The sequence below is a fragment of the Thermobia domestica genome, chromosome 10, assembly GCF_964235325.1.
Source record: "Thermobia domestica chromosome 10, izTheDome1.hap1.1, whole genome shotgun sequence".
NCBI classification, from domain to species: domain Eukaryota; kingdom Metazoa; phylum Arthropoda; class Insecta; order Zygentoma; family Lepismatidae; genus Thermobia; species Thermobia domestica.
This window is the reverse complement of record NC_137463.1, coordinates 26850603-26862708: the sequence shown is the minus strand read 5'-3', so window position 1 is coordinate 26862708 and position 12106 is coordinate 26850603. Positions and strand designations below refer to the sequence as shown.

Genomic DNA, 12106 nt, shown 5'->3' with positions numbered 1-12106 from the left:
ATTTATTACTATTATCACATTTACTATTGTCATTTATACAAAGCAATTTTAGCTCTTTATCTTTGCCAACTCAATAAATCATTTTTTTTTCTTTTTGTCTAGATAGTATTTTTGAAGACAGTTCAGTTGACCATTACATACGCTTTTATCCAAATAATTCAATTAAATATTTCTTTTTGTTATTTTTTTAATTATTAGTTAAATATTGGGTCACTCAGCAACTGAATTTTTAGACGTCAAAAATTCACTTGTCTCTTAAGAGATAGTCAGCCAGGCCATCTTATTTAAACTGCATTAGATTTTTTTTTTTTAATATTTTAACTAACACTTTCATAGGTGTTTACAAAATTTTCTTTAAGTTACACCTTCAAGACTCCTTTCCCTAAAGCCTTGGAATCCGTTGGAGAAGGGTAAATCTTGTAGTAAAGTAGGAGGTGAAATAATGTTCTGGCGTGCGCGAAGTAGGAGGTGAAACGCCTCACTTCTGTAGCGTTTTTCGGCTGAACCGAAGTTTGACTCTAGTCGGACTCAAACCCCGGGAAGGCTGAATGTGATATACAAAATGACGCTCCAAACAGAGATACAAATTACTTCATCTCGAGGTGTTACAACAGATCATTATTACCGTATTAGAGCAATTATTGTGTAAAGAAGAATAAAAATAATCCAGTACTACATTCCCAACTATATTTATTAGTATATAAAATACACAATCAAATACATATTCAAAAAACTGCGAATATATATATTAACATAGATTGTAACAATATAATAATAGAATGACAATGATATGATAAGATGCTTTTAAAAAAATCTTTGGTTTTCTGAAATAGTGGGTATTTGCAGACAATTACACACTTAAAAACACTTACATGGGATTCATTACAATACTTAAAAAAAGTCCCATAAAACAAAAAGTCATATTTTGGAATATATTCTGCCATGCGAATATCTGATGAAAATTGAATGAATATGAATATAAATACATCGTTATATAACATGAAATAATGGCGCACATGAGGAATATTATCCACATGGCGTCGCTTTATACAATAGATAGATGATGAACTTTAAATACTGACATGTAAAAATTATTAATATTATTGCACGTTGTTATACATGCAAAATATGAAGGACACATCCCATTTTTTTAAGTTTATTTATTTATTTTTTACTTTCTTTATTGATGATATGCTATTTACAAACATTGATATTACAAGAAAATGGTAGTCTATCTCCTTATTGGCTATTGTATACACAAAATATGAATTAAAGATGTTTCAAGAAGTGCAGGTCGCTTTAAATTACCAAATATTAAGTTTCCCAGTATCAGAAAACAAAAGATTACTACTTCAGATGTATTTCAATTGATTCACAGTATATAAAAAAAATGTCTGAACTTACCATTCATGCCTTCAATAAATATATAACGTTCCAAACCTACGTGTGGTTGATCCTCAGGCATAAGGAGCGAAATTAGGAAAGAAATACAGCTACAGGACAAACAAACACTAATCAATCCTACGAATAGGAGATTTTAAATTCAATATTCCCACGGAGACTTTGTCAAATAGACGTTTCTCACTGCTAGGGTGATGATGCTATCTGGGATAAAAAAAATTGTCACGTTTTGGACCTCCTATATTTCAGGAAAAATGTATAAAATTGCGATTCAATTTCAGCATAACTGATCTTTGTCTCCAAATTTAATCCAAGATGTTTTGTTAAATTTAACAATTTAGTTCGCTTTATTTATTTTTTGAGGTCTCCGTAGGAACATTTGTTTCAAAATTGCCTAAATGTGAGAATGATCAATGTTAGTTCTTCTTTGTAGTTGTGTTTTCCAGTCAGTGACGGCTCTTAAGGGAAGCCACATAGGTAAACAATCGAACCTTTTATTGCTTACAAACTAAACAAAGAAATCCTACCTAATGTACTAAATCTTGTAACAGATAAACAGACTATCTTCCCTTAGTCTGCACCAGTAAAATTCTAATTCTCGCCGGTGACTTCCCTCAAGATCCGCCATTGATTTTCCTTCCTCTTTTAGTTCCTTCTTATACCTGGGGATGGACCACTCACGGGTTTGGACCTCCTGTATTTTAGGAAACGTGTGCTTTTATTGAAGAGTTGAAGGAAGGTACACAGATAATTTATAGTTAATTTTGAGCTGTTACTCGCACGTAATATACTGAAGATTCACAATAGTTTAGTCTGGAACTAAGTATCGGTATACTGAAGTGCGTATAAATCTGTGTAAGAAGTTGTAATAATCATTTTTTATACAAGCCCTTACACAACTGGCGATGCTTAACAGTTATACACGAAATATTTTGTACGCATATTTCAGTGGTTAAAATGTGACTGCACTAATATGGCGTGTGTCATATCTAAGACGGAGGCATTACATCTAATATAAAATATTGTTTGCAGTGGTCCAATCAATGTTGCAATGAATTACCTACCATTTTCTCCAAGTTCTTGGAATTAAGAAACACCAGAAAATTGAGTTCATAGCTACGAGTAATAGAATTTTAAAAATTTAGTTTTATGACAATAGATTGTAATATGAGTAACGTCCATTCAGGTTTTATTATAGAAAGTAAAATACAAATACGAGCCAACGCAGAGATTATTATTTCCTATAATAGTTAATCATTGTTATGATATGCGTTACAATAGGCTTTCGATACATATCAATTGACAAACAAATCAAGAAAAAAGAGGAAACTGTTTTGCTATTTTTAAAAACTTTTTTCATATCAAAATTACGTTATCTTGAAAACAACATTTTGTGCAGTACACTGTACGTTTCAACCTTTCATCACTACAACCCTCCGATACACATCTACTTTGCTGTGTTATTTTAATGTGGACCTTATATTTCACATTTTTACATTCCAACAAGAACTTCTATATGATTCTCTATAAACATTATGCAATAAAAACAAATTGAATGGGGCAAGTCTTTACTTTGGCCGTTTCATTCAATGAACCGATTCGTAACGAAGACAGAAAATAACGGCCCATTCTATTCACTCGCTCAGCAATACTATGTGAATTAAATATTAAGTTATTTCTAATCAAGGTTTAAGCTCCAAGATTCAAGATTTCTGGTATCAGTAAAATTCAGCTCAAATAATAATAGAAAATCAAGAGAACTCTGGAAAAATAGTACAGCTCTGTTTATAGAAATGGGAACTTTATCTAAACCAGTATAAAGACGACAGGAAGATTACTTCAAAACAAATAGTAGCCTCTGAAGTATAGTTTCGAGTGCGCCAGTACGTTTTTTTGCTGCTACAGTTCTAACGCATCGTATATGACCAACATGGCAGTCAATGTTAATAATAGGTATGATAATTGCTTAATAAATAGTTACGGGAGTTTCATTCCTCTCTTTGAGAAATAAAGTTGAAAAAATAACATACAAAACATTTTACGAAAGGCAGAAAGAAAGATTACTACATTTGCAACAAATGAAACCACACCACTAAACAAGCCAAGTGTAATATTTGTTTACTCCTAAGTTAAGTCTAAAAAAGACCATCTACTTTTATAAGTACAAAATTAAAGTAAGAATTATATAGAGGGAGTCTGTACTACATATCTACACACATTAGAGATGTGTAAACGACAGGAAAAAAGGGATGAAGAAACATAGCGAAGCTAATAGCACATTTCCCGAGTTAAACGCGCTAAAATTCTTCCAATATGCCTACTTCATCCACTATAAAGTTTAAAAGTAGTATTATTTAGCAGTTTATAAGATTTTATTTAGCATTTCAAATAAAATTTTATTCAGTACAAAAAAAAAAAAAAAACCCTGATTATAACTACACTTGTGAGTTTAATGTAATTCTCTGGTATTCTTATACTACTGAAAAGAGAGTAAAGTGTTATACTAAGTTAGAATCAAATAATAATAATAATTTACCTCTTTCGACGCAAACTACAGGTACAACTTGAAGTACGAGATAGACCATATCTCGGACCAGTTACTTTCTTTTTACCAGTTTTACCTAAGCTTCGCGGCACGAAAGCCTGAAAGCTACCATTTATATTTATTTACCTTACATTTTTTTTTCTGATGTGGCGTGCCTTGCTAAATAACATTGTTTATAGTGCCGGAAATAACATAGAGGCATTTGGCTTTCACAAAATTAATTTTATATTATTTTCATGAAACTGTGACTTTTCGAAGAAAGCACATACTTCAAGACTGCGAAGAACATTAATAAAATAATAAGTTGTGGATGTATAAATTAACAGACATTGGATATAACTTCCTTTTAAAAAAAAAATCTCTAGTGTAACACTTCAAATAAAGTGAATTAATAAAAACCCGAATTGCTAAATAATTGGAATTTAAACACTAGGCACTGATTTCTCTTAAAAGCACATACATACATGTAATACAAATTAGTTCAATTTGAGTTACAAGAAAATAATAAGCATCACATACGAGACAACATTTTAAACTATACGCACTAGCTTCTCTTAAAAGTGAATCATGAAACCCATCATAGAAACAAAATATTAAGCGTGGAAAATAATAATAATAATAATAATAATAATAATAATAATAATAATAATAAAGTTTTATCTGCTGAAGTAATGTCTAATGAAGATTCAATATTCTGTTATTATTTTATTTTTTCTCTCTCTTTCATTCTAAAGTTAATATGTTTCTTTGTCTGAATTGTATTGAGTATAGAGTTGGTAAACTTAATAGACAAAAGGAAATCAAATGAAACGCTACAAGCTAATATACAAATAACACTAAAAAATATTCCCTTCATATTGTATGTAATTTTCCTTCTTAGTTATATGGGTATTGATATCAACACAGAAAAGTGAATTGAAGAATCAGCGTACTTAACAATGTTACCAAGAGCTTGACAAACTAAAAAATAATACAAAATTTATCATTATAATTTTTCTTTTGATTATTTATTCATAAGTGAAAGGAGATAATAAAATGTCACTTACCACAATCATAGATAATGTTATTCTACAACGGAAAATATGAACCTGAACAATTTTCAGTGTTGCCATCCATAGAAATTACAGTATTGCCAGAATAAAATTTCCCCAAAAATCTAAGTTAAGGCAGCGACTACAGGAACGAACTCAACTGCATTTGATTATGTATCATGTTTTGGTATCGTGTGAACTACTTTTTAAATAACATTATTATTTAATTTTAATAACTGTATGTTAAAACTATTTTGTTTATTACAAACTAAATACAACTGTTATTTAAAAAGTAGTTCACAGGATTCCAAGACAACTTGATACGTAATCAAATGCAGTTGAGTTCGTTCCTCTAGTTGTTATCTTAACTTAGACTTTGGGGGAAAATGTTATTCTGGCAACACTGTATTATCTATGGATGACAACACTGAAAATTCTTCAGGTTAATATTTTCTGTTGTAAATAACATTATCTATGATTGTGGTAAGTTTCATTTCATTATCTCCTTTCACTTATGAAGAACGGAGAAAAAGTAAAATGGTAAATTTTGTATTTATTATTTTTAGTATGTCAGGCTCTTAACCATAAAGCAGATATAAATATTAAAAGGCTTATGTGCCAAAACTTTTGTAAGTTTATTAAAATATACTTATTCCACGAATACTTTCGTTTAATTTCATACACACCATACATTCCTTTGCACTCCCAGTTCTTGAATAAAGGAGGAATAGATACAGATTTCTAAATGGATTGAGTTTCATAGTTTGTCTAGTATTGAAAAGATTTTCACCAGTTGAATTCCAACATTTTCATATTTCAATATAGTGTATAATTAAGGAACAACAAAATAACGCATTTTACATTTGCATTTTGAATGGTTCCATAACTTTAATTACCAACGCTGCTGATCTTCACTTCATGCAAGATGTAAATATAATTTGCAGGTTTCTAGAGTACCGGAGAGATTATCGAAACAAATCTAAATCTACTACTGGACTCCTATCATAGTAGGTTTAAGATTGTATTTAAACACTTTCACTACTTCCCAAACATTACTAAAAGCATTAGATTTAGCAACTTATGCACCAATTTATTTGTTTGTTTACTTATTTTTAGGTTAAATGGATTCAGATTGTAATAATCTTTCATTAAAATTAAAGAAAAAAGGGCAAATCAGTTTCCAAAGCCTATCACTTAACTTTTTTTTTTTCTTTTCTTAGATGAAGCAGCAATGTGTGTCCTTGCTTAAACTTGGAACAGAGAACTAGGCAGTACATTTATCACTATGATATTGGTATCACCACTTACTACATCGCAATGCTATGTACTGTACTATTCTCGTTACTTGATTTTGTAGTATTCTTAGAAATAAAATAAAGATACAAAATAGTGGTTTGGAAGAACTTTTAAAAGTACTGATTGATATTTTAAAAATAATTTAACTTTTTTTCACATGTTAACGAATATTACAATTTTACACTTTATTTTCTCATAGTATTCACAAGGTCGAAAATAGTCATTATGAGAAGAACTTAATTTTATTTTTTATTTTATTTTATTTTTTTTTTTTTTCGCATGATACTACTGTGTATATGACAATGTGTAGTAACAGCAAGCCACGAAAACAGTTTCTGGTTTGTAGTTACTTCTTGCCTTCAACCAACCTGAGGCAGAATATATTATCACTTGCGCACACAAATTAGTTTTGTTGCTAATTCCTCAAGCCCCATTGTAACTACATTTCTTGACGATTATTTTGTGAAATCAATGATCAAGAAGAATTGCATTAACAAAATAGCGAACTGCCTTTACAAAATAAACGCCATAAAAGTATCTAGTAAGAAGGGGCTTGACGGATTAGCAACAAATTAAAATAATAATAAAAAAACTGTATTGTTGGTTGTTCAAGTAACGGAATATCCTCCTGGCAACTAGTGAATCGGAATTCTATTAGTCAAACTGATCAGATTTTTATGCGTTACTCTAAACAGTACCTCGTTGTATAAATACCACAGGGTCAAAATGAATAATGGCTCTTTGGAAGCGATGTTCAAGCATCAAATGTTTTATAGAATTCCCGTATCGATAGCGTTACCGTGTAAAAAAGTAATAACGGCTATGGACTGATAATTGTATTTATTCTTCAAAACTTTGACTATTGATATTTTTAAAATTATGTTTAGAAAATCTAAAATTATAACAATAGCTTAGAATATTATTATTTGAAAAGCATCGTTAGTGCCATCTATACGATAATTCTGTCAAATACTTGAAGCTTTCACTCAACAGTCCAAAAACTGTTGTGCAGCTGAATTGTCTCTGGTGGTACACTAGACAAAGACTACGATGCCACCATTGATCTGGTTCGTTATTTTGGATTATAACACTTTCTAAATACCAAAAAGTTATGATTTAAAAACTAAATATTATATCATTTTCATAGTTACTTTGACAAAATATATTGCAAAATTCAACCAATACTCTTTAACAAAATATTAATAAAAATAAATTCTGATCAAAGAAAATGTGTCTGATGAAGGCAATGATAGATTGCCAAAACTGTAAAAAAGTGTCACTAATTTACAAAACAAGCTCCTGCATGCTTTAACACTTAAAACAAGCTCCTCCAAAACACTTAAATGGGTATTTCTATTTGGTGTATAACAAAAGCCAGTTAGAAGATAGATAATAGCACATACGCATACATGAATGAATACCTCCATATCTGTAAAGATAAATATTGCAGTTTATATTTCTATTGTCCATTTTAAAACTTTTTTTTTTTTTAAGTTAATTTACTTGTATAACTTACTGTGGCACTAAAAAAAAAAAAATGAAAAGAGCACACCTGTTGCTGTAGGTGAACTAACTACACACTAACGCAGAAAACCATCCATACAGCAGCCTCTAATTACTATGTATATGTATAAATTATGTGTGTAAGTACTAATTACTTCCGCTTCTTTTATCACTCTGTTACACCCACAATACTGTCAATTTCTCCTGTAACGGTTCTCGTTTAACACCACAAAAGGAATTGCGATGCGACCGGTAATGCGATGGCAAACTCTGAGATGGTGTGCTTCCCCATCTTCTGTGGTTTGGGGTATGAGGTGGTGGAGTTAAAGGTAAGCCAACTTCTTGAAAAGATCCGACAGGAACACTTGGAGAAGACTTCGGCGGTTGAATTGGTACAGGTGTTGAAGGTGTCGGTGGCAGTGGCGGAGGTAAAGGTAATCCATTTTCATGGAAAGAGCTCATGGATGAGAATCCACTTTCATCTGTCGAACTAAGGCTGGAAGAAGGTAGTCCATTCTCTTGAAGTGGGTTATTTTGCAAAATTTGTGAATAAATTGGAGTTATACAATGTTCAGAATTGCTATGGGTTGGACTGCTATTTGAAATGACACTTATCGATGGGCTATCGCGTCCAAATGGCACTCCGACGTCGTGAACAATTGTGCTGCTTCGGGGTGAACTAGTGCTTGGAGGAGAGGATCTTAACGCCTGACTCGATCTTGACGACGACAACGACATCGTTTCGGCCACGGACAAAGATTCGTTCTCCTTATAGGATGACATTTTTGAAAACTGCCTGTTTGTAGTGGTGGGCAATCCAATCTCTTGATAAATATCAGATCCACAACTGCTGTCTTTAAAGGAATCTGAATGCTTTAGGTGATACTCATTCTCTTGTTGGGTTTTATAAGGAACATCCTGAAGAGACAAATCTTTGAGGTTTGTTTGCATTGACGCCATTTCATCCATCGTAGACGACTGCCTGCTGTGGGAGGTACTTGGACACAATCGCTGTGCTAGGTCGGGTTCTTGAGTGTTTAGCAGTGATCGAACCGTCCGCAACAGCTGGAAGGCCTGCTGAGCTAACTTGTCTGGTGGTACCTCATCTGGGTGGACAGTCTCATCCTTTTGTTTTCTCCTGCAAACAAACAATACACAAAGAATTAACTATTTCATTAAACAAGAACAATATTAACAAATGTACAAGAACAAGAACATTAATAGTCTCATCCATTCGTTTTCTCCTGTAAACAAACAATATTAACAACTGTAAAATTAAAATAGAGAAGGAAAGTGCTTGTAGAGGAGCTTCTTTTACAGGCGAATGTGTATTTATTGTATACGAATTGGCAGATAGGGAAAGCTCGAAGTGGAAGAGTACGACATACCCTTTCAGGTATGTTCACGTTAGATTATCTAAATCATTTACCAACTGGGTCTATGGTTAATATAGTTGACTTGACATTAATATTACTATATGACTATATTAATATATAATTAATGAACAAACTCCATGGCTCTGGATAAGTAGCGTAACAAAAAAAGGGAAACTGTAACACATTGTAAGTATAGTTTTTAATATATTTCATTCTGCTCTGGTCAGAACTGTGTTTTATTTGTTAATATGTATTTCTATATTATTATCTACTCCAGTGGCAACAGTGACTAGGGTTAAGTCAGGCAGCATGCTTATATTGACATTTTGTTGGCAAAGCGCAAGTGTTGAGATTTTTTTTTTTTTTTTTTTAAATAAAGAAGAGACTACAAAGCTAGTTATCTTTAGCACATTAGGGGGTTGCTTTCTTCTTAACTCAACAACTGGGTCAAGATTGTCATATTTCTTCTGGCCATTTAAATATAACAGCAACATAAAAACATCAGGAATCCCATTTCGTATCTGTTTATCGGTTTGCACCATCGCAACGCAAAATTTGCGTTTCTAACAGAAAACTAAACACATATTACAGAAAAGAACTGTATGTGTCATTGGTAGAAACACATTTCCATTGATAAGGTGTTATGGAAAATAAAAATATCAAGTCTCATACGCATTTGGTCTTAATCGTCTCTTTGAAAGGCGGAAAGAGAAAAGTATATTTACCGAATTCTCAAAAATAGTACTAGGAAATTATTTTACTCCCCTAAGTAATGGATCTAGAGGTAACGACACAATTTAGCAACCGGTTCCAGGAACTTCAAAAACTTTAACAGCCGGAATGATCACTGGGAACACTTCACCTTCAGTATAGAAGTAGGGGTTTTAAGAATAGTGCACATGAAGAATGAGGACTCACAAAATTATTAACATTGTACAGTGAAACCTCTACTAACGGACACCTCTATAAAGCGGACACCTCTCATAACGGACATATTTTGTAATCCTCAAACACTGTAATAAAAGAAAACCATGTTGACAAACCTCTCTAAAGCGGACACTCTCTAGTACGGACACGGACAGTCTTTTCTGTCTCTTATAGGTATTATTTACCTCCATATTACGGACACTTTCTCTAGAAACAAGTTGAAAAATACAGAAAAAATACATTTTCAGAAATGCATACATATATCACCAAGGAAACATTGTAATAACATTTTCCCTTGTCAACTGGCTGTTCAGAAACTCAGATGAAGCGTCTTTGTTTAACAACACCTTCATATCCTTTGCTTGCATTCCACTCCCACCCAACCTGTTTTAGAATCAAGTGATTGACAGTTGCCTGCCATTTGGGATGACACGCCATTTTACTGTTTTGCTGGAATCAAGCAGAAGACATGTTTGGTAATTTTTGTTCACGTATTCGCATATTGTCTTAGTGCCTCTATTTGTAGACGGAAACAATAAGGTGTAAGTTGTTGTGAGCTTTCGAAATGCCACGAGAAGCGCTAATGTTAAAATCGAATTGATTGAATTTTCGAAGAATACTGAGGTGTGCGAAGGATAGCTGAAAATTTTTGTATCGGTAAAACTCAAGCACCTGAGATCATATAAAACCTAGACAAGTTAATAAAGTTGTGGTGTGAAAATGACAATGAAAATTGTGTCTCATTGCTTTGAACAAAGTTGGTGTGCAAGTGAATGTTTTTATAGAGTGCGGAATGAAAAAAAAAAAAATCCTGTGTTAGAGTCGATGCTAAAAGCTAAGAATTTAGAGGTAGCAACAGAAATGAATGTTTCAGATTTCAAGGTCTCGAACGAGTGGTTAGAGAAGTTTCGGATTAGACAAAATTTCTTTCAAAGCGATTTGTGGAGAATCCGCAGATATCGACATGCCCACAGTCATAGAACGGTTTGATAAATTACCTTCAATAGTTTGTAATTACATATCACCTTATTTACTAATTTACGTAAGAAAATATCGAAACCTCTCTAAGACGGACACCTCTCTATAGCGGACAATTTTTGATTCCCCACGGCTGTCCGCTTTAGAGAGGTTTCACTGTACATGTTTTAACGTTCATTCATTCATTGTATGGTTACAAGTCTCTGATAATTAAATCTTTCGGACTGTACGTTCTGATGCGTGTATGCATTAATTGAGAAGATACCCAACCACGTTAAGGATGCAGTATATACTTGGTTCCTACTCGATGTTATACTTCTGATGTTCAGTTCAAGAAAGAAGGCAGCTTGCCCTGGAGTAAGAGGAAAAATCACCGTACAGAAGGGCCACGGAAAAGGATAGAGCAGTTTATGCAAGGAAATGTCCCTCCAGTGAAACTAGGAAGTGTGGAAGAAAAACACAGGTAATTCTTCTAGTACCACATAAAATAGCCTCTTATGTAAAGAGGAAACTGATTTATTATTTACCAACCTTTCTATTTCCCTCTTCTTATCTTAACGAAGATAAAGCCTGAAAGTTTGTTAAAAATAATAACCACTAACCCAAGGCACGAAATTTCCGGTCACGAGGTCGCTATTGGCGACCAAATGTTTTAGTTTGGCGGTAGGCATTTGGTCTTTACTTTGGTTACCTTCGGGGGAAAAAAAAAATGGCGCTCAAACTCTCATCTGGCTACTGGATTCAGACCTGAAATTTCATGCTACATATTAACTTTTATATGTATTCTGAGAATTATAATGGGATGATTAATTTCCTGGTATGATTTCAGCAACCAATTCTGTTGCCATCGACTACCGAATACTAAAAGTAAACTTTCATCTTCATGAAGAAGTTTTTATGTTATTTGGCTTCGTCCTTTTATAAAGGAAACACTATTATCAACAATCACTCTTTTCAACTGTTGATAACCTACATTCTCGAAACTTGGTGGTACCAACTATACATAAATGGAAGCCATTATTTACACACGTTATTTAAAATCTGAACAT

At 32.7% G+C, this 12106-nt stretch overlaps 1 protein-coding gene across 1 annotated transcript in view; it reads right to left on the bottom strand.

The window, feature by feature from the left end:
* Window positions 1-673: 673 nt before the first annotated feature.
* LOC145662383 (uncharacterized) overlaps window positions 674-12106 on the bottom strand; it is a 302785-nt gene continuing 291352 nt past the window's right edge. The window contains exon 7 of the mRNA XM_081727903.1: window positions 674-8914. Coding sequence (XP_081584029.1) covers window positions 7954-8914 — 961 coding nt within the window. The 3' untranslated portion in view covers window positions 674-7953. The remainder of the gene's footprint in view (window positions 8915-12106) is intronic.